The sequence below is a fragment of the Acytostelium subglobosum genome, assembly GCF_000787575.1.
Source record: "Acytostelium subglobosum LB1 DNA, scaffold: scaffold1, whole genome shotgun sequence".
Taxonomy (NCBI): domain Eukaryota; phylum Evosea; class Eumycetozoa; order Acytosteliales; family Acytosteliaceae; genus Acytostelium; species Acytostelium subglobosum.
Window position 1 is genome coordinate 468022 of NW_012236531.1, and position 22574 is coordinate 490595.

The 22574-nt window shown below is 44.0% G+C and overlaps 10 protein-coding genes across 10 annotated transcripts; 5 read left to right on the plus strand and 5 right to left on the minus strand.

The window, feature by feature from the left end:
* Positions 1–379: 379 nt before the first annotated feature.
* Positions 380–1849, minus strand: SAMD00019534_001920 (hypothetical protein; the record flags this gene model as incomplete). The annotated part of the gene is made up of 4 exons (XM_012903625.1): positions 380–763; positions 835–1065; positions 1148–1588; positions 1706–1849. Coding segments are annotated over 4 exons (1200 nt in total), but the record flags the coding sequence as incomplete, so codon positions are not given.
* Positions 1850–2270: 421 nt separating this feature from the next.
* SAMD00019534_001930 (hypothetical protein) lies at positions 2271–3106 on the plus strand (the record flags this gene model as incomplete). Its single annotated transcript, XM_012903626.1, has 3 exons — positions 2271–2276; positions 2797–2985; positions 3074–3106. The coding sequence occupies 3 exons, from the start codon at positions 2271–2273 to the stop codon at positions 3104–3106; spliced, it is 228 nt and encodes a 75-aa protein (XP_012759080.1).
* Positions 3107–3305: 199 nt separating this feature from the next.
* Positions 3306–5705, minus strand: SAMD00019534_001940 (hypothetical protein; the record flags this gene model as incomplete). Its single annotated transcript, XM_012903627.1, has 4 exons — positions 3306–4754; positions 4828–4957; positions 5021–5435; positions 5516–5705. Coding segments are annotated over 4 exons (2184 nt in total), but the record flags the coding sequence as incomplete, so codon positions are not given.
* An 854-nt stretch (positions 5706–6559) lies between these two features.
* SAMD00019534_001950 (hypothetical protein) lies at positions 6560–8287 on the plus strand (the record flags this gene model as incomplete). Its single annotated transcript, XM_012903628.1, has 2 exons — positions 6560–6819; positions 6856–8287. Coding segments are annotated over 2 exons (1692 nt in total), but the record flags the coding sequence as incomplete, so codon positions are not given.
* Positions 8288–9704: 1417 nt separating this feature from the next.
* SAMD00019534_001960 (hypothetical protein) lies at positions 9705–10852 on the plus strand (the record flags this gene model as incomplete). The annotated part of the gene is made up of 3 exons (XM_012903629.1): positions 9705–10230; positions 10302–10669; positions 10742–10852. Coding segments are annotated over 3 exons (1005 nt in total), but the record flags the coding sequence as incomplete, so codon positions are not given.
* A 139-nt stretch (positions 10853–10991) lies between these two features.
* On the minus strand, positions 10992–11837 carry SAMD00019534_001970 (hypothetical protein; the record flags this gene model as incomplete). Its single annotated transcript, XM_012903630.1, has 1 exon — positions 10992–11837. The coding sequence occupies one exon, from the start codon at positions 11835–11837 to the stop codon at positions 10992–10994; it is 846 nt and encodes a 281-aa protein (XP_012759084.1).
* A 418-nt stretch (positions 11838–12255) lies between these two features.
* SAMD00019534_001980 (hypothetical protein) lies at positions 12256–14118 on the plus strand (the record flags this gene model as incomplete). Its single annotated transcript, XM_012903631.1, has 5 exons — positions 12256–12399; positions 12487–12929; positions 13009–13366; positions 13746–13976; positions 14068–14118. Coding segments are annotated over 5 exons (1227 nt in total), but the record flags the coding sequence as incomplete, so codon positions are not given.
* Positions 14119–14790: 672 nt separating this feature from the next.
* SAMD00019534_001990 (hypothetical protein) lies at positions 14791–17004 on the plus strand (the record flags this gene model as incomplete). Its single annotated transcript, XM_012903632.1, has 1 exon — positions 14791–17004. One exon carries the CDS (start codon positions 14791–14793, stop codon positions 17002–17004), a length of 2214 nt encoding a protein of 737 aa, XP_012759086.1.
* A 121-nt stretch (positions 17005–17125) lies between these two features.
* Positions 17126–18615, minus strand: SAMD00019534_002000 (hypothetical protein; the record flags this gene model as incomplete). The annotated part of the gene is made up of 4 exons (XM_012903633.1): positions 17126–17137; positions 17209–17502; positions 17574–18118; positions 18561–18615. The coding sequence occupies 4 exons, from the start codon at positions 18613–18615 to the stop codon at positions 17126–17128; spliced, it is 906 nt and encodes a 301-aa protein (XP_012759087.1).
* A 1131-nt stretch (positions 18616–19746) lies between these two features.
* Positions 19747–21512, minus strand: SAMD00019534_002010 (hypothetical protein; the record flags this gene model as incomplete). Its single annotated transcript, XM_012903634.1, has 2 exons — positions 19747–21107; positions 21227–21512. 2 exons carry the CDS (start codon positions 21510–21512, stop codon positions 19747–19749), a joined length of 1647 nt encoding a protein of 548 aa, XP_012759088.1.
* Positions 21513–22574: the final 1062 nt, after the last annotated feature.

A 22574-nucleotide genomic window follows, 5' to 3' on the forward strand; every position in this document is an offset into this window, starting at 1 on the left:
CCACTTTGGTTCAAGTCGTTCCGAACAGACACCACACATTCTCTTAGAACAATGTTTGAGAAGACTGACCGATCCAATGAATATTGATTAGTATTCATTGATTAGAATTAGTATTAGGCTTATGATATATATATATATCGGTATTATTTTATTGATAGGTACACCAGAGATAATTATTCATTTGTCCAGAATACTGCAATGTCTGTGAAGCGACGAGTTGATCACTCAATCATACACAATGAGTATGATGACGATCGACCGAATGGTTGGTTGTTGTTGTTGGGTTGGGTAAGGGGAGAGGGGACGGACGGGACGGGACGGGACGGAAGGATAGGTAAACATATATATTGATATAATGATCGATTGAACGTGCGATTGATCAAGTTTGAATTGATATCTTTGATGTGTTGATGTCGAGTAGTTTCTTCATCATTTCGTACACAGAGAAACTGATGCTGATCGCTGGCACCACCTTGAGATAGCATGGTATCATGCCCTTGTACAGGCCCTTGAAGCCCTCCTCCTGTATCACCTTTCTGAATGCATCGTACGGTCCATTATAGATCTTGGGCTTGCCGCCTATGCCCTGCACCTGTAGTCTACGTCGCAGCAGATCGATTGGATATGTGAATGTCTGAGCGGTGGCACCAGACAGTGCTCCAAATGCCAGACTCTCTGGTATTGTCAAGTGTCTATCCTGGCTGAAAAAGAACTTGAGTGACTCATATGTCGTGAAGTTGATTGCTACATAAGGTGCCACTCCCTAGTATGTGTCGATGATGTGATAGTGTTAGTATGATTGATTGAGTGTGATGATTGATTGAGTGGACATACAAGAGCCGATGTGAATAGACCTTTGTAGAGGCCGGCATAGCCTTCCTCAGCCACGATCTTTTTGTAAGCATCACTGATACCATTGTACCTCTGCTCGTGTACCTGTACAGTCAATCGAGAACGAATCAAGTCCAGTGGATATGTGAATAGAAGTGATGTGACGCCAGCTGATCCACCAACGAACAAGTTCTGGCCTGTAGTCAAATGTGACTGTCCCTGTCCAAGGAATAGCTTGAGAGAGAGTGAATGAGTGAGTGAGTGAGTGAGTGATCATGTGATTGGTATGATTGAATGATTGATCGACTTGACATACCTTCTTGTACTTTTCATAAGATAGGAACTGAATGGCAGAGTATGGAACGATACGGATGACGTTGGTACCATTGCCTTTGAAGAAACCGATGAAGCCTTCGGTCTTGAACATTGTGATGAGCGAGCGGATGACACCGGCGTATTGTGGACCACCCTTTTCCAGCTGCATCGATTGCACCTGGTTCAGGATCTTTAGTCGTTCCAGAGGCGATGTGCAAGTTCGTGAGACGGCACCGGCCACACCACCGGCCAGCAACAGCTTCCAGCTCGGTGCCTCTGTAGGTGCATGTACAATTGGCTTTGAAGAGTACTGTAACCAATACTCTGCAATGTCCTCTATATCATGTGATTTTGAATCAGACAACAAATCATAGAACTCCTCCCACTCTATCTTATGATTCTTGTTTGAGTCTGCAATGTCCATCATCTTGCTTATTTGATCCTGTGTTGTACAACATGTGATTGATTGATTGATTGATCGTTCGATTGAGATGTGTTGTGATGTGATGGGTCAGTAGGTTATGATTATCAATCAGTCGATCGATCAGTCCACACTTACCTCTTGTATCTCCATTCCATGATCTTGGAAGCCACGCTTCAGTTCATGTCTGTCGATTACACCATCCTTATCTTTATCGAATGTGTTGAATATATCACGTAGGTTACGAGTTCTATCATCACTCCCACTGCTATCCTTCCTCTTTATTGTTGACATCTTATCTTATATTTGTTTGAATGTATGAATGAATTGATTGAATGAATGATCGATCGTTCGTTTGATTGATTGATTGTTATTAAGTTAATATGTTATAATATATATATTATATAATAATGTTATAATGTATATAATATATATGATGTAATGTATATAAGTTAACAAACAAACAACGATAAGATCATCAACACGCACCTGTTATGTATTTGGTCACAATCATTTGAACTTCAAACCAAACTCGTTGTGTTTGTGATCTCCACCTCATGTGTGTGTAACGTTAAATCAAAAGTTTGGATTGACATTGTTATCTTACATGATTATGTAATTGTTTTGTAAGTAGACTCGAGTAAATACTTTTATTTTAAATTTATTTTTTCAAAAGTAGTGAGTGAGATTAACGCTGTGCATAATGTTTGTGTGTTGGATACAAGAGTGAGTGACGAGTGGTCAAGCACATCCTTTTTTCTTGTTTTGCTTTGTTTCAACCCATCTAGCTTTAAAAGAGAATGGTAAGGATATTATAACTTTCACTCCTCTACTCATCAGTACAATACAGCAGCAACAACAACTCAGTATACAGCAGCAATAGACAAGTCAAACAAGCATTAATATGATGAATCAAATGGATGTGGATTATCGAATGATCAATTTTGAATGAATGAGTGATGAGATGAACAATCACTTCATTGGCAAGAGAACTGATCAACAATAACAACAACACATAATAATAACATGATAAACAGAACATGACAAGTTGCGATATTCATCATAATCACACGACTTCAACGCACCATCGACATCATCAATTATACTTGGACTTGGATATGCTGTTGCTGTTGACTGTTGCTACTGATGCTGCTGATTGATGTGCTGGTGGAGAATGAAAGAATGATTGATTACATATACTAATACAAAAATGTATTGATATATTATAGTCCGCACCAGCCGCCGCTATCCCAACCGAGAAGGTCCAACTCGCTAGAGTCACCGAAGTCATCTGCCGTACCGGTTCCCGTGGTGCCGTCACCCAGGTCCGTGTTGATTTCCTCGACACTGATAAGCCAAGAAGCCTTCTCAGAAACGTCAAGGGACCAGTCAGAGTCAACGACATTCTTTGTTTGCTCGTAAGTTCATACACATCCCATCATTCAATCATTCAATCAATGAGTGGCATCAGTATACTGACCCAATCATCATCATCATCATCAATAGGAAACCGAGCGTGAGGCTAGAAGACTTCGTTAAATTAGCTCCATGTCTAACCAACGTAGTAGTAATTAAAACATAAGCAATCCTCCTGCAGCATACTTCCACATGACTATATCTCTTCTCGTTCGTTCTTTCGCACGCTACACTACACTACACTACAATCATTCGTTATGGATGATGAACTGACACGAGTGTGTTGATACTTTAATTGATTGATCTCCATGGTACCTTAGGCAACTACCTCAAAGGTACTGGACTGTCCACTGTATGGTACACGGTGGTCGGACAGTGGGCTGGGCTTGGCATAGCCTTGGTGGCTGATGCGGTAGTTACCAGACTTGACGGGGAAGGTCTGGCCAACGATCCAGTCAATGGTGATGAGGGACTGCGAACCAATGTCATCGTGCATCTTCCAGTACATGCGAGTGTCCCAGTCGCCATCAACCAACACTGTGGTCCATTGGTTAGGCGAGGTCTCCATCTCGACCGTGAGGAACGTGGACTGGGTCATGAAGTTGTTCCTTGGGTTGGCACCAAAGAACACGACTGTCACGGTCTCGTTGACAGTGTAGGTGGTCTGTGAGACGTCCTTGTAGACCGAGCCAAACACTCCGTTGGGCGCCTCATCAACTACGACGGGAGGGAGGAAGAAGAAGGTGTGGCCGGTCATGTTGCGTGGGGTTGGGCCTGAGGGCACTTGCTGGTTGGCGACGATGGCTTGGGCTAGCTTGCCAAACTCCTGTTGGTAGGCACCAAGTGAGTTTGGTCCAAAGGCTGTGGCGGCACCCTCGAATCGTTGCACCTCGTACTCCTCAAAGGTGGTGATGTAGCCGGTGTAGGTGTTGGACAGGCCTGCGACTAGGACGATGGGCTCAGCGCCGAGGGAGTTGCCAACGATGCCAGCGATTTGCTCACGTAGACGACGGCCGGCCATTGTGGTGAACTCGCCTGGAACGGCGCACAGAACGATCTGGCCGATGGTGATGATTTGGATGGGGATGACGTCGGGGATCCAGGGCAAGGGCTTGGTCAGACCAACATCGATCAGGATGGGCTTGGGTGCCTGGCACTTCTTCTGCTCCTCGGTGGGCTCAGCGATGAAGCTGCTGATGAAGTTCCAGAAGATGTTGCCATTGGTGTGGTTGTCGTCTTGAATAAAGTTGAATGCGCCTGGACCATCAGTGGTGCCTGCGGCGAATGAATAACCCATGGCGGCACGACATGTTGTGACTGGTTCGGAAGTTGGCGCGAATGGCGGGTAGACAGAAAGGTTGGTCATGGGCAGGTAGGTGTGGCGGTAGTTGATGCCACCTACGACGGGGATGTGAGCTGAGGCATTATTGAACATGTCAAAGGCCTTCTGGAACTGGTTGGTACCAATAATACGGGTGCTGTCAAACATGTCACCGTCTTTGCCTGGTCCCAATGCGTAACAATCCTCATTCTTTCCATTGCAGGTGGAGTCCTCGGCACATGGTGATCCATCCTTTTGGCACTTGGGTCCATCAGTGTTTGGACTAACATCACCCTCGTTGGACTGACCGAAAGCAGCGACGAAAGGTCCAACACCTGGCAACGAGTTGATACCATTCATAGTCTTTTCAAACATATACGAAGCATATCCCTTGTTATCACCACTGATCAGATGATTAGTGTTGTTCATGCTGACACAATGTACGGCGAACTTGTTATGTGAGTGTGAGTATGATGGAATGGTTCCATACTGGGTTGATCAATCAATCAATCAAAGTACATACCACTGAGATGGCACCTATTGGTTGTCCAGCGGTATTCTCCAAACGGATCACAGTAATGTTCTTGTCCACATTGTCTTGGTACTTGGCACGCTCCTCAGCAGGGTTGTTGAGGTAGGCGGGTGGAGAACGGCTTGATATTTGGCGGGATCAATCAGTATCACCGAATGAACATAAGTTTGGAAGATGTACTTACTTGATGTTGGAGTTGAACAACTCTGATTGGGACACAAGGAGTCTGCCTGGTTGGAGGTTACCATGGGCCATGACGATGGCCTCGAATATTCCTTGACAGATGGTGTTGAAGTTGGCCTCATAGAAACCAAGAGTGGTGATGTCATAGAGTGCATACATGGAGTATCCACCAGGTCCAGAATGAGTATGGATACCAGATAGAAGTACATTGGCCTCAGAGTAGACTCCTGGTCCAAAGTGTTCTTGGAGCAATGTAACAACATGTAACTTAACTGCTTGGAATATCATACAAGCGTCCACACTAACATAGACTGCTCTATTTCCATTCGAGTCCAAAAAGGCGAATGCTCTGGCTCTCAATCTAAAGTGAAGGCCTCCAGTAACTTGTTGTGGTACAGCATATCCCATCATTCCAGCTTTATAAACCGATTGATAGGGTGATGGTAAGTGGAGGTGTTCCATGTTCTATTGATGGAGTGATGGCATTGGTACATACTCTCAGCGGCGGGACCGGTTACATCATAGATACCAACACCAAGTTGGTAGTTGGAGTCATCCAATATGTTGTTGGAGTCAATGTTGATCTTGTAGGCAGATGTTATGGCTGAGAAAGTCAGCAACATTACAGCCACAACAATTATATGTTTGTTTGATGTATACATCATTATTATTATTATTAGTAGTGATTGAGTGGAATTGAATTGAATTTAATGAGTTGGAATTGAAGATAAGAAGGTATGTTGAAGGATGGTCACCATTGGCAGGGGGCAGCAAACGCGGCATCGGCGGACTTGGACAAGGCCTTGACCCCGATAACAAATTGTTCAATCCACCACTTGCAATGGGCCGCTAGGGTGATGCCCCTTCATCAGATATTCGGATGACTGTCGACAACACAATTACCGAAGTGACCCGAGATCAAAGATACACATCATTCGCAACTAATCAATGTTGTGAACTGAATATGATTATTAGATGAACCGGTATATATTCTTAAGATTCATTTTGATTGACTGATTGCGATGTGATTGATTGAGTTAGAGAGTAGGTATTATAGTAGTAGTTGAGTGAATGTGATAAGACTTCTTATTTATGTCAAACAAATATATATATATATATAACTTGTTTATGTGCATCTGATGATTGACAAGGATGTTGTGTATTTGAATAGGTTTTGATGATAGTGATGGGTCATTCTTTGAATGAACTTGGAGGGGTGGAGTTGAGGTGGCCTTTTAAATATCCATGTCTAGCCTATATTAATCAATCAATCATTCAATCAATATATCCATTTAATCAATCAATTAATCAATGAAAGATGGATACATTAACAGATTTATTGTTAAAGTATATAATTAGTGAATTGACTGACAATATTGATATAGTATGTTTGGCATTGTCAAACAGACGATTCTTTAGATTGTTACCAAAGTGGTGCCAGTTAGGTCATTCATCAACTGTTACTCAACTTAATGATAATGATAATGATGATGATAAGGTTGTCATAACAAGATTGGATCTGAGTATGGACGCACACACTTCATGGACTCAACTTCCAACTACCTTAACACACTTAGCATTTGGAGCAAAGTTCAATGAGCAAATGGAAAATATACGACTCCCTGACTCATTATTAGCGCTAGAATTTGGAACAGACTTCAATAAACCCTTGGCTGCAGGTGTCCTACCATCAAAGCTTATTGAGCTTACATTTGGGAATCACTTCAATCAACATCTGCCCCCTGGAGTCCTTCCGAGCTCACTCAACTCTCTAATATTTGGATCAGAGTTTGACCAACCTTTGGTCCAAGACTCTTTGCCACCTTGTCTCTTCAGCCTACGATTCGGCATGCCAATGAAACATACAATCCACTCATCATCACAGCCAATGATCACTCGATACAATCATCCATTCACTCCTGGAATCATCCCCCACTCACTCAATCATCTAACACTAAGCTTCTACTATGATCAACCTATACTGCCTGGTGTGCTGCCCTCCAGCCTCACCTATCTCTGCTTTGGAAACAACTTCAAACAACCTTTAATCAAAGGTGTGTTACCAAGGTCTCTAACAGAGTTGAAGTTGGGATCAGAGTTCAATCACAGACTTGAGCCGGGTGTACTGCCGCACTCAATCACTCATCTCACTCTTGGCTACCATTTCAATCAAAGGCTGATCCCAGGTTCATTGCCAACATGTCTGATCATGCTCACTTGTGGCTCATTCTTCAATCAATCAATCGATCCAGGTACACTGCCCAGCGGTCTGAAGGAGTTGGTGTTTGGCCTGCGCTACAACCAACCCATCCCGCCAGGTGTTCTGTCCGAGTCACTTCTTTCGCTGTCCTTTGGCGTTGACTTTAATTGTCAGTTGGAGGTCGGTTCTTTGCCGCCACGATTGTCACGCCTGACCTTTGGTCTGGAGTTTGACCAAACATTTGTTCCAGGTGTGCTGCCCACATCGCTGACTAAGTTGTCGTTCGGCTCGATGTTCAACCAGCCACTTGTCCCTGGTGCACTGCCCAACGGGCTCCTTGACATCATGTTTGGGAAGGACTTCAACCAGACTCTAAGCCCAGGTGTGCTGCCAAACAAGTTGGAGGCATTGTTGTTTGGTGTCAACTTTGACCAACCATTGGTGGCCAATGCCCTACCTTCATCACTGCTCAGACTAAAGTTTGGCGACAAGTTCAACCAACCATTGCCAGCAGGAGTGTTGCCAGAGTGCTTGAGATCAGTCAGACTGGGTCCAAGCTTCAATCAAGATGCATCCAAAGTTGTGTTGCCTGCCAGTGTAAACCTGTTGGCGCTGGTTGACCTGTCGCGCCAGGGCAAGTACCTCGCCAACATATCGAGCAAGTCGATCAAGGTAGTCAGTGCTGACCGTGTCACAGACTTTGTCGACAGTGCCACCAGTACAATCTTCAAAGCATCTGTCGACGGAGGCGATGATGATGCCGGGGTACATGTGGACCACCTTGTCCTAACGTACAACACCAAAGATCTCTACGACTACCAGGGTCTGGTGGGCAAGTGTGCCAACAACTTTGGCACCATTACATTTGTCGATGTAAACACAAGACTACCAAGACTCTATCAGATAAGGTCATTGAATGATTCAAGTCATCAACCAGACTTAATGCTATGTGTATGTTTCAATCGAGGATTCACCAACATCAACTGTAACGTCCAACAAGATATTCGCTACACATTCTTCAAAGCATCTACATTTGCCAAGTCTGATCTAATATCATTCAATTCCTTTAACTAGTCTAGTCATATTGCTCAACTCTCAACAGCAGTTGCAGTTGATGACTGTATATATGTATATATATCTATTTATATCTATTTATTATTAATAATACAATATATATTTGTGTTCATGAATGAATGACTCATCATCGAGTATCACTAACTAACTTTGAAACAAAGAATGCAAATGACCCATTCGCGAACCCCTTCTCAATAACAAATGTGTAAGTGGTTTGTGATCCAATTTAGAGAGGGGGGTTGATGTGAACTTGTGAACTTGTTCAATCTAATCATTTATTCATTCAAACACAAATATTAAACATTTATAAAGTATACATACATACAGATACTATCTTTATTATTGATTATTACAACACTTGTAGTATAATAACAACACATCATCATATACATAGTCTCGATCGATATAATAATATATAGAAGTTGATAAGATGGTATGTACATCCTCAATCATCAATCATTAATGATCATTCAATTCAACTAACATCCAATCCCATCACAATCACAAAATGAACTAGTTAATCGCAGTTAGAACATCAGTTGGCTCAAAGAGAGTTGAGGTACATGACAGAGCAGCAGTCAGAGAGATATATGAAAAGGTATGTTGAACTGATTGATTGAAGGAGGACCTTCTCACTTACTCAACTATTACTAATACTACTATTACAGCTGTCTCAAATGGGAGTTCCAGTTGAAGGTACATATCTAGCACAGGGACCTCGTGATAAACCTCTAAAGTCAGAGCTATCAGTCACAGAATGTGGTTTAAAGTATGTTATAACATCACATGATCATGATCTACCTCATTCACTAACTCATTCAATCAATCAATCACAGAACTGGTGATCTTTTATACTTGGTAGCAGCAGGTGGAGGAGGAATCACACCAGCCCCTCCAGCAGCAGCAACAACATCATCATCCTCAACAACATCTTCACAAAACACCTCATCAACAACACCGAATGTACAGTCACCAAAGAGTGAATCCAGACTCACAGCATCATGTAAACATGCAGAGGGTGATAGATGTGTCTTTTGCTCGGATAGTGTCGGCCAGAAGAAGTGCAACCATCCGGGCATTGCCACATGTCCCAACTGCCAGGACAAGAAGTTCACGGGCAAGAAGCTCAAGTGGCTGTGCAATCACCCGGCGGGTGGCAAGTGCAGCAACTGCATGCGTGTGCCCAAGAAGGTGGGCTACAAGTGCACGCACGGACCAAGTGCCGTGTGCACCAACTGCATCGACTCGCGCAGTGACTCCTCCAACCCGGGCTCACCCGGCACGCCCAACTCTGTGCCCGGCTCACCGCCCAACCTTGACGCGAACAACAACAACTACGATGCGAACAACAACAATGGCTTCAAGTCACCGTCCACTCCACAAAAGTCTCCAATGACATCAAGATGCTTGCATGGGACCCAATGGAAAGTGCACAAACTGCCTGCCCAAGGACGATCCCAACTCTGTGGAGGTGCCCAAGCGTCGATGCAAGAACCACGGCATCCACGGCTCATGTGTCGAGTGCATAGAGTGGCGCGAGAGTCTAAAGATGAAGCTCAAGAGCCAGGACAAGCCAGTGTGTCCTGGCGTGTCGGTGCAGGTCAACGCAGCCAACGTCTTCCAGCAGTATATTCGCGATCGCAAGTTTGAAGAGCAGCGCATCGGCTACCTCTATGGCAACTTTTTGCAGGATGGCAGCGTCTCGGTCGACGTCATCTATGAGCCACCACAAAAGGGCGACAAGAAGACGGCAACATTACTCGAGGACAAGACCATCGACAGGATCGAGTCCTTGGCCAGCATGTTGGGCATGTGTCGCGTTGGATGGATCTTCTCGCATCCAACAAGGAAGTACGTCATGTCCTCCACAGACATCATTCAAGCCGCAAACTTCCAGAACACCTTTGGCAAGTCATTCGTCACTCTCATCATGACAAGTATGTATCCTCCAGGTCGATCAATCAACTCAATCAGGTACACTAACACTTTCAATCAATCAAACAAATAGCCAACAGCGAAGGAAGTACAAGCCTTGAGGCATTCCAGGTGTCGGACCAGGCACTCAAGCTGGAGAAGACGGAGGAGTTCTTGCCAAATCAACCAGATCCAGCCACTTGTAAATTGAAGTCGCCAGTGTTTGTTGAGGGTGCCGAGACAGTGACGGCCGACAACAACTTCTTCATCGTCACCGTGCCAGTCAAGGGCGAGGAGAAGTCCAGATTCAACACTGTGTTCCCAGTTAGCAACCGTACGCCACAGACCTCCAACCAAGACCTTGTATCCTACAAGATGGACAGTTCAGACAACACTCGATTGGCCTTCTTCTCCGACTTCCACTTCCTTGTCTTCCTACTCACCAACAATATATTCACAAACGTAAGCATCCACATTCATCCATCCTTCTGGAATCATTCCAATCACTAACATGTCCTCCTCTCCTTCTCACAGACTGACTTCCCAATCATATGTGATAGCATCAAGTCAAAATCATCGTCGAGCCTGGACCTCTACAATGAGATCATTGACGCACAGGTTGGCGAACTGATTGGACACAACAACTGAGTTGTTTGGAAGCGTGACCGGACCAGACCAGTCCATCCATCAAGTGATCGATTCGCCTTGTACATGCCACCTCGTATCCAACACATTATAAATACACAGTCAGTTAACTTAAGATATAATCGTATAGTTTGGTGCTTTATTCGCTGTCGCTGCTGTCGCTGTCGCTGCTGCTGCTTTTGCTGCTTTCCGACTCAGAGCCAGAGTCAGAGTCGGCAAAGAATGATTTCTTCTTGTTGTCATCGTCGTTTTTGTTGTTGTTTGGCTTCTTTGTTGGCTTCTCCTCGTCCTCCTCATCCTCATCCTCGTCCGATGAGTACTCCAACTCCTCATCATTCTTTCTCTTCTTTGATGATGATGATGATGATGGTGATGTTAATGATGATGTAGTTGATGATTTGTTGTTTGATTGTTTCTTTGATGATGTATTGTTGTTGTTGTCCTCGTCTGAGCTGTCGTCTGATGATGAAGCCTCCTCATCACTCTCACTTGTACTAGCTGGTGATGATATGATCTTCGCCCTCATGCTATTATTATTATTGTTGTTGCTCTTTCTATTGCGCAGATCATTGTCAGAGTTACGCTCTGATATATCACCATCGTCAGTCTCGTATGATGTAAGCTTCTGTGGTGTGGCCAACTGATCGAGTGGCACGGGTGGCTTGGCACGGTCGTGTGCACTCTGACTGGCGCCGTCAATCTCCATCATAGACTTGTTGGACTCTTCGATGCCTGATGCCTCGTCGTCATCGTCATCGTCGTCGGCGGTGGCAGTCTGATCGTCGCCATGGATTGATTTTGAGAGGTACTTTTGGAAGTGATGCAAGTTGTTGGTAATGATCTGGAAGAAGTCATCCGATGTGTTTGTGCCATTGATCAACAGCTTGTTCTGATCGCTCTGTTTGCGTTCCTTATTAAACTTTGTCAACAAGTCCAATGCCTGTTCATTTGATATCTTTGATCTTGATCTAACTTGTATATCCATTATTTATGTATATATATATATTTATCTCTTAATCAAACTTTGACGAATGAATCATTTTTTTCGAATTTTGTTATTTATCGAACTTTCGTTCGTTTTTTGTGTCATCCAGAACTCATTTGACACAGACATAAGTCCTCCTGAAGTGATATTGATAATACAAAATATTCTTATCTATACTAATATGATCAAGATAGATAATTGATCAATAGGTAGTATAATATGATACTACCCTTGTCGGAATCTTGTTCTCAAATGAGGGAGCAGAATGCTTACTTTATCAAAGATTGTATTAAAATTTGAAGTTCATTCAATTTGAAGTTGTTGTGTTTTGTGGCGCCATTCATAAATCAATCACACTTGAATAATCATAACTTGAGAAGAACAAGTATAATTGAAGATAGATAGAGATACATAATAAGATAGAATGATAGCAGAGGCACATTGCTTTGAAAAGTTTGTAAAGACTGCACCAGATGACAACTCAATAGTCTATGGTGAGCATCTCTCAAAGCTTGAATCAGTTGACAATGAATCACAACTACCTTATGACTTACAACTAGAGGTATGTTATTGTTATTAGTCACCAACATACATCATACACAACATTCAACTAACGATCATCAATCAATCAATCATAACATGTAAACAGAAAGGATTCTTTACAGATTTGAAAGTGTCGACTGAGGAGCACAAGACTACTACTCATCACTCGGCGATGAAGTCACCATCGGCAGAGGCACCAGCATACATTCAACATATATTCGCTCTAGAGCGTCTGACAGAGGGTGTTACACAATGGATAGATCATGCGATAAATAAGGCATTGGGAAATGATATTCATAATCAACATCATCATCATGCTAGTTCATCATCGGGTAACACTGCTGTCAAGGCATTCGCATGGCATCCACAACAACAAATAATGGCCGTGTGCAATTCCAATGACATTGTGTTGATCTACAACTTCCAGCAACATGGACGTGCCATGATGCTATCTGCGCCACCACTCTCACTCTGGATGGAGTTCCAAGTTGGTGTCACTGACCTCCAATGGAAGCCAAACGCGCCCTACACCCTCGCCATCGCGACCAAGTAAGTATCCAATCGCGCCCTGATGTCGCGCGAGTTGGTATTCAATCACTAATGCTGGAATCATTCGCCTGGATGTTAGGAATGGAGTTGTAATATGGGAGATTGACTTTAATGATATAAGGAGCGTTCCAAGCAATGCATCAAAGAGTAATACTAATGCGATCGTGTTGACATATCCTTATTTTGCACCGACGACCTTGTCTTGGTCATCGAATGGACTGCAGTTGGCATCTGGTTCACCAGGCATACACTCGGTAATCGTTTGGGATGTGGCATCACGTGTTCCAACATCAATCGCAAGACATGGTGGCAATGCACACATATCATTCTCTCCACACGATCAGTTCCTCCTCTCTGCCAGTCATCACAACATACGTATCTTTGACACTTCCAAGTGGGACTATAACAACAAACAATGGAACTTTACATCACATCATATCGTAAGTTGACTCTGATCAATCAATGTGATGGAATGATCCCACCCACTCACACACATTCACACACAGTCCTCAGCATGGACACCAAAAGGCGACTACCTAATAGTCAGTTGTCTTGACAAGTTATGCTTCATTCTTTGCAAGAACAAGGCACTTAATACACGTAAGTACATCGCATCAATTGACATTGACTGGCACACCATTCACTAACATCACGTGTCCATCACTTCCACTCCACTCCACTCCAGAGGGTGACCTGGTCCACGTTGAGAAGACAACAACATATAAGATACATCAGAATCATACAGAGTAATTATCGATCATTCAATCAATCAATCACACCCATTCACTAACCCAATCAATCAAATATAGACAATCAGTTGGAGGACATATTAGATCAATTGCTATCAGTCCTGATGGAAATAGATTGGCTGTTATATTCTTGAAGAATAGAAGTACAACCAATAATGATACATTGATTGCGTTATATAGATTGAAGACAACACCCAACCTATCGATCACTCCTCGAGGCTTCCTCAAGAAACGAAACCACCCAGTTCAATCAATATCCTTTGTTCCAAACTATACCAAAGGTTCACTTCTAAGTGCTGTACGTATTATTATTTATATATTACCAGTTCAGTTCAAATGTCATGTCCTAACCATCCATCCATCGATCAAACCAATCAATCAATCAAAAGGTATATAATGATGGAGTAATCACATATTTCCCATTGTTATACAATACCAAGGCTACAGCAGGACTTGTCTAATATAGACATTGGTCAATATATAGGTCAATATAAAAAAACTATTGGAATCATTCCTCTTTACCCTAATATTTAATAATTATTAGTTTATTTTTAAATGTTATACGACTGTTCCCAAAAGATGGGGTTTTTTGCATCAAAAAGTCAGTTTCACACTTAAAATAAACTAATAGAAAGTTAAAAATATCACACAAACACACACATCGGCAATAAGACTTGTCAATCTCACCTCATTCATACTTACACACTCTCTCATTCACACCAAGAGTCAATCAACATACCTTATTATTACTTGTACATTACATTTATATATATTTATTATTTAAGATGCTATCAATCTGATCAAATCAACTTATTATTATTATCTCATTCAATCAATCATTCAATCAATCATTCAATCAAACAAACATTATTTTGTACTTGTATATTCAAAAATATATTAGATAATATTATTATCTAATTGGAGGAGGTTGAGAGAATATGAGCAACAATCTAAAGAAGTTGGTCAATCAGTTGATCACTAGATCTCCGAATCAATCTCAATCTCAGAGCACTCTGACAGAGACGTCAAAACTCAATCATAGACGACATGTTAGTGTTGATGGCGCTGGAATATCAACAACATATTCAGTCTGTGTCGATCAGGCCGACTATATGAATGTTGGAATGTTGGACACTCTACTCAGATCAGTGTTGAAGAATAGTTATGTATGGTCATTGATCGTATCGTGCATCTCTTCAATTGGTTATATAAACGAACATGCTGGCTCCAGTGGAATCGTCCCATCACAACATCAGTCCCAACAACAACAACAAACACTGTCATTGTCTTCATCATCAGGTGTGATTAGACCACCTCTGTCACTGGCAAAGCGATACGTGGAGATACAGAATGCATTGTGGATGTGCACAAACAGACACTTTTCATTGTTAAAGTATAAGTTGGTGCGATGTGAGGAGATATACGGATGGTCCACTCAATGCTTTGAACATCTATTGATGTATTGCAGTGATATTGAATTGGTGATCATGTTGCTAAACTCGTCAAAGTTTGCACATCTGTCACATCATCATCGACAACTCCTCCTGCTCGATCACGCCGCACACAATCCAAACGTTGGCATCACAAAGTATCTCCATAAACAAGGCGCAAAGGCAACACCCAACGCTATCGACACGGCAGCGGCCGCGGGCAACCTGGCCGTCGTAGAGTTCCTCACCAAGAACAGGAATGACGGCGCGACCAAGGCGGCGTTGAACGCTGCGGCTGGCGCCGGCCACTTGGACATTGTCAAGTACCTCTCGATCAATCGCAAGGAGGGCTGTTCAAAGATGGCCCTGGATGACGCAGCAAACAATGGACATCTGCAAGTGGTGGAATACCTGATCATGTGTCGGACTGAGGGCGCCACCGCTCAGGCTATGGACCGCGCTTCATTGAATGGCCACATGGACATCATTCGACTGCTACATCAATCTCGCTTCGAGTGCACGTCTGACGCGATGAACTGGGCCGCCACACGTGGACATCTGGACATTGTAACATTCCTCCATGACAACCGCACAGAGGGATGCACCACCGCCGCAATGAATGGTGCGGCAACCTTTGGACATCTGGACGTCGTGCAGTTCCTACACGTGAATCGTACCGAGGGCTGTGGGACAGCGGCAATGAAGTGTTCTGCCAGCAAGGGACATTTGGACGTCGTGCGATTCCTGCACGAGCACAGGACCGAGGGCTGCAACTCAATGGCAATGAACTATGCCGCTGTCGAGGGACACCTGGCCGTCGTCCAATTCCTTAACGAGAACAGGACTGAGGGTTGCACGACCGACGCGATCGACCTCGCCTCAAAGTCAGCAAAGAACATCGATATCATCAGGTATCTGTTGGACAATAGAACTGAGGGCTTCACCGATGTGGCCATCGTCAATGCTGCGGAGAATGGCAATCTGGACATACTCCATCTGTTGTGCACAAAGAACCATGGACTGCTTTCATCGGCGCGAATCAGAGTTGATCTCATCGCTGGTCGAGGCTACCTGTCCGTCATTGAGTTCCTGCATCGCCATCTGCCAACATCCAACAACACGCAACCAATATTACAAACACAAACCTCCCAGCCAGTACTACTACCAGCAGTATGGACCGCTAACTGCATGGACCAGGCCTGCCAGTTTGGTCAGCTTAGTATCGTGGAGTTCCTTCACAAAAACAGAACAGAGGGCTGCACGGAGAAGGCCATGGAGAAGGCCGTGCTCAACGGACATTTAGAAATCGTTCGTTTCCTCATTGATAACAGGACTGAGGGCAACAAGGAGAAGGCATTCGACAGTGCCTGTCGATTCGGCAACATGGACATCATCAAGTATCTGCACGCATGTGGTCAGACCTGCAGCCAACAGTCGTTTGAGCTTGCTGCAGCACGTGGCCATCTCAAGGTCGTGCAGTACCTTTACTCAAACTATACCCTCGAGGTGGATCGTGCATTGTCAATGGCCATCGATCAGGAACAGTCAGATGTCATTGACTTTTTGTCTAGGCTGAACAAGTCTCACAACAACAGACTACAGTTGTCTTCGTCGTGGGGTGCTGGGCCTTTGTCTGGCTCCAGTGACAGCCACAGACGATCACAGAGCAGTGGCGGTGGCGGAACACCTCTTAGCCATTCAGGAAAGAAGCAACAGCTACATCAACATGAGTCGTCGTCTGGTGGATCATCAACTTCATCATCATCTTCACCTTCGGACAAGCTCAAGAGGAGTTCTGGAAACGTTGAAGTTGATCCAATCCGGCCCAAGATCAACGCGCTCTCCCAGTCACTGTCTAGCCTGTCATCATTCACAAGTCCCAAGAAGAGGAAGTAAGAGTGGAATGGAATGAAGTAAACACACAGAGTATCAGAGAGAGGCAGCAGTCTAACAACAGCCGCTTACTTTGTCATTCATTATACTACTACTACTATATGATTATGATGTGTCAACTCTCTTAATGTACAATCTATTGATTGATTGATTGAATGATCAAGTTAGCAATTGGGAGATTCAATGAACGAACGAATGAATACATACTTTGGCTTGATTAATACAGGCTATCCATGATTCCATGTCATCGGTTGATTGTGCCGAGCAGTAGAAGAGTAGCTCCTTGTTGGTGTTGTTGTGATTGGGCACTTTGATCTGGAAACAATTGGTCCTCTTCATAGAGGTTGCAATGTCCACTTGAGTGTCTGGTGTAAGAACCAGCTCGCCACTGACCTTACTCTCCTTTGGTGACTTGGCATAAGTCAATACATTCCTCTTTAATTGGAACCACCTAACATTCCAGTTCCTTCTAATGTGTCCTTTCTTTGTCAGGTATCCTTCCTTTGATATATCGTCCAGCTGTTGTGCAGACCTGTTAGTCTTCTGTCCACATGAATCAATCAATCACTTACCCTGATTGTTACATGTTGAGCTGGCGATGAAGATGAGATGGCAGTTGAGAGTCTTTGTGGTGGCGGTGTCGATGGAGATCCTGCCACCGTGATGTTTGAGTCGGCGTTGGTTTGTGATGTTGAAGTCGCCGTGCTATGTGTCTCTGATGGTTTGATATATGATGATGCAGGGCTACTTGATGAGCTAGATGAATCTGCTGCACTGTTGTTATCTGTAACTTGTAGCTTTGACATCTGTTGTTTTACTTGTTGTTGTTGTTGTTCGTCATCCTCATCATCATCATCACCTTGTAGCCATTCTTCAAACTCATCCGACGTTAACTTTCTAACATAGTTGAATGGGAATATGCCCTCCTTTCTGACTTTGGCGATTGTACATCCTTTCCACCAACCATCACTAGCCTCCTCTATAATATCAATGAGTGAACCTTCTTCCAATGTTATCTCTTGGTCCTCTGTTGCTTCGTATCTATATAACACCACTGCCTTTGGTGCGTTTGGGTCGTATGACAATCCATCGTTGGTAACCTCAAGGTTCTTGCCACCTAAGTGATTGATCAAGTGTATAAGTTGGTGATTGATTGATTGATCGAATACGCTATCAACATACCCATGATTGAATATATATAATGTAAACTTATTTGTATATCTGTTACTTGTACCTGTTTAATTTGGTTGCAAATGGATTCCACTTCTGACTTCGTTTTTTATCCATCTCAGTGGCCCAACGAGGCTTTGGACCAACCCGATCCACACGCACAGATCTCATGATCAAGATTTAACTTTAATCATAATATCAGTACATATGTTTATTTGGTCAATGCTTGCTTTCTCTCTCTCTCACGTTGTTCAGCAACTTGTCTTTGTTGGTTGACATGGTTGTTGTGGTCTGTTGCCTGTCTATTCATGTTGTCTCTATGCACTTTTTGAGAGTTGTGCGACGATGATCCTCCACCACCTCCGCCACCGCCACCCATTTGATCATACATTCCACTGAGCTTATCTTGGTTACTATCCCATTGACTAGAGACTTGATTGCCATACCACCTTCCAACTATACCCAGAGCACTCTTCACCTTTTGCCACGAAGTTAGACGTTGTGGAGTGGACTGAATAGGTTCAGGTACTTCTGGCATATAACTGTTGACATCTTGGGCCATCCATTTTCCAGTTTGAAGACTACGTGTTGATATTGAGGTAAAGTAGAGAAGTCCTTGAGTGCCATCTCCTTGGGGAAAGGTACTAGAGTACCTGTAGTATATATCCTCAGTGCACTTGGCATCATTCACTCTGGTTTGATCGAATGATACCAGTGACAACTTATATTGATTGACATATGCTTTCTCATAGATATCTATTATATCTTGTAGGCAACGGACATACTGTGGTTCAGGTAGGTAGCTGGCACGTACAACACTATGATATGTCTCATCATAATATTGATTGATAAAGCTAACCAACTCCACACCAGTTAACTTGCCATAATTTGCAAAGCAATGATTGAGTTGTTCTTGACTTGTTAACATTATAATTATTATTCTTTGTTTGGTTGATTGTTTTGAATGAATGATTGAATGATGTTAACTTGTTTATATTCATTGTGTAGACACAAGCCAAACTCAAACTTCCAAGTAGTGCCTGTTGTTGGTTCAAGTTTGTGGGATTGATTGATCATTGGACACCTTCATTCATTTAACCAATATTAGTTGTCAACCACAACTACAACTACTACATAACTTGAAAGTACAAGCTGAACAACCAAAGATGAATAACCTGAATGTTATAGTTTATTCAATGTACGTACATTGTATGATGATGGTGGTGTGACTGACTGACTGAGCTTGACTGACGCTGACACTGACTTGAGGACTTAAGTTATATAAGATGTATATATATGGATATACAGAGAGGAAAGGGTAGAAAAAAGGTAGAGAGAGAGGAAAAGAGATATACGGGTTGGCTATTATATGTCCGCTAGAGAGACTGTTGACGCTTGGCATCCAAGGTTTGTTGATGGGACGTGACGGAACTGGCTTGAAAGCGGATGTTGGGTTGGAAAAAGGAGGAAGGAAGGATGGATGGCTGGAGGTAGTTGAGTATTCGACATATATATATGATTGTATGTATGTATGTATGTATGTAATGATCGCGCTCGGATGATGATGACCATTGATTAGTCCATCTCGTGCTCGGGACGGTAGGACGATTGTGAACCGGTTGGGTTGGTGACGGCAGTGAGGAACTGGGACTTGGTGAGCGTCGAGTGGTTGTATGGCGAGGTCTTGCCGCGGTTCCTGTCTGGCAACTGCTGCATCTTGACGTTGGGAAGTCCGTCGTCTTCCACTGGCTTGTACACCTTCCACATCTTGGAGCCAAAGATGATGATGAGTGTGGTGAATGTCGTGAAGATACCCATCGATGAGATGATGGCGTCACGACTGCGCTGGCTCTCAATGCCGGCCATAAGAGGGATGACGATGAACAATGTGAAACTGATCAGGTAGATGCAGCTGTTGAACTCGTGTGTCTCCTCAAACTCCTCCAGGTCAATGACACGCGTTCTCCAGGCCATCACGCAGCCGTAGAGAAGTTGAAGGCCGTGGAAGACCAGCAACGTGTACAAAAGGTTGTCGCCACGCTTGTTGTTGACGCAGTTCTGGGTGTACTCGTAGCGACCGATGCCGTCGAGGCCCAGCGAGTTGTAGGATGACACGCCGCCCAAGCCAGTGTACAGGGCAAGGAGCAGAACGTTGATGAGCAGCAAGCCGCCGTACCAGTTGTAGACGGTCTTTGGGGAGATTGGCGAGATGACATCGGAGCGCTTCAGGAGCAGCTCCTTGAATTTGAGGTAGATGCGGGTGTTCTTGATGATCATCAGACCGACAAGGAAGTTGTAACCGAGTGAGATCATCCAGACGCGAGACACACAGATACCGGTTGTCTTGAGCTGCGTGTTGTAAAGGATGATGCCGACGGGCACGAGAACGGCACCAAGGATCAGGCCAAAGCAGAACAACAGGTTGGAGTAGAGGATTGGCAACTTGTTGGCAAAGACGACGCACAGTGCAACAAAGATGGCGGCGACAAAGATCTGCACAGAGGACACGGCGATGAAAGCAATGTTGATGGCTTGGCGATCGTACACCTCGGTGGTGGGCACGGCGTAGAAGCCCTGGTTGGCGACACCCGAGTACAGTGTCTTCATCGACAGCATCTGGTGGTGGGTGATGCACTCGGAGCCATAGTTGGCAACGTTCTCGGCGGCGCACAGGTATGGATGGGCGTCGACGTCAGTCTGGCTGGCGAGGGTGTTGAACACCTGCTGTGAGAGGTTGATGTAGCTGTCGGACACCAGGAACGAGTAACGATCGAGCGTGTAGAAGCCAGTGTTAAAGTCAAGGTAGTAGTTGTTGCTGGTGAACGTTCCATCAATGATAGAGTTTCCAACGGTCTTGAATATAACATGGAAGTTCATCACAATGCTCTGGATAACTGTGTCTCCCAAGATTGACTCGTATGGATATCCATTGGAACCTAATTTGATTGATTGATTGTAGTTGATCAATAAGTGGGCGATGGGAGGAGGGAGGGGGTCAGTAACATGTCGTGGATGTGATATGTCCATATTAATAATGGTATCAGGGATAACTTACCAAATGCCTTGGCACTGTATGAGTCAAGGAAGTGCTCAGAGACAGCCATGCTGAGCTGGCTTTGGGTGACGGCGTCAATGTTTAGGGACTTGAGGATGTTGATGGCACCGGTGGCAGTGTCGTTGTCATCGTAGGAGCTGGTCGACACGACAAAGACTTGCGAGGCAACGTTGGCCTTTTGCATACCAAGGAAGAAGGCGTTGGCAGTGTAGTAGTTCTCGGTGGGTGGGCCTGGAACGACGAGTCCGATCCTGGTGAAGTTGAGTCCGGCCAGGTAGCCGAGCATATAGAACGGTGAGATTGGGTTGAAGTCGTAGGTGGACAACAGGGCGTTGGAGGACTTGCTGAATGGCTCATTGTTGTTGACGCGGATCAAAAAGTATACCTTCTTGCCCTTGAGTAACGGGCGGCCACGTCAAAGGCCGCCTGCTGCTGCTGAGGGTCGCATGTGATGATGTAGTTGTGGCCGCTGTCGATGGCGCTCACCATGTTGCTGTAGACGTCGTCGTAGGAGATCACCGACTCGATCACTTGCGAGCTGGCAATCTGCAGGTCTTGCTCAGTGATACTGAGTCCTTGATTGACCATGTAGTTAAAAGCCACATCTGTGATGAGACCTGGCAGCAGGATCGACACCTTGATCGATGAAGCCTGTGTGCTAGCCTGTCCAAAGTCGATCCTAATCGTCGCTATTAATGCTAATAATACAATTAAAGTTGTTATATATTTCATTGTTTGTTCTTCTTCTTCTTGGATATTTGATACTACTAATAATACTAATATATTATAACTACTATTACTACAATAACAATATTTGTTGGTTTGGTTTGTTCTCCTGGAGAATATCTATATCTCTAATCAGAGATATATGTGTTTGTGTCTGTGATTGTCTGTGATTGAGTGTATGTGTTTGTTTGATCGAGGTGATTGGATGTACTTCTTTGAATGCGAATATGATCGAAATGAGTAGGGAGCGAATGACACTAGTTGATTTGGACCAAGCCGTATCGAATCCATCCGTCCATCAACCATCTAACCATACCAAATAATCATCATAACCCAGACCATGACCATACACATACTCTACTGGTTTGACAAATGGAGGTCAGTGCTGTACAACAACAGAGAGAAGGGAGGGAGGCTAATTTTGGTGATCCATCCAATGGTATCAAGATGAGCCAGCACCCCCCTCTGATCAGGTGCGAAATGTTTGTATTGCACTTAGGCAAAAGAGCACAAAAATCCAGTTTTGTCGTCATCCGTTGAATCAGACGTGTGAGTGAGATTGATCGAATGATTGAAAGAAGGAATTAATATGTGTATGGTATGGTTTTTGGTCCACTCTCTA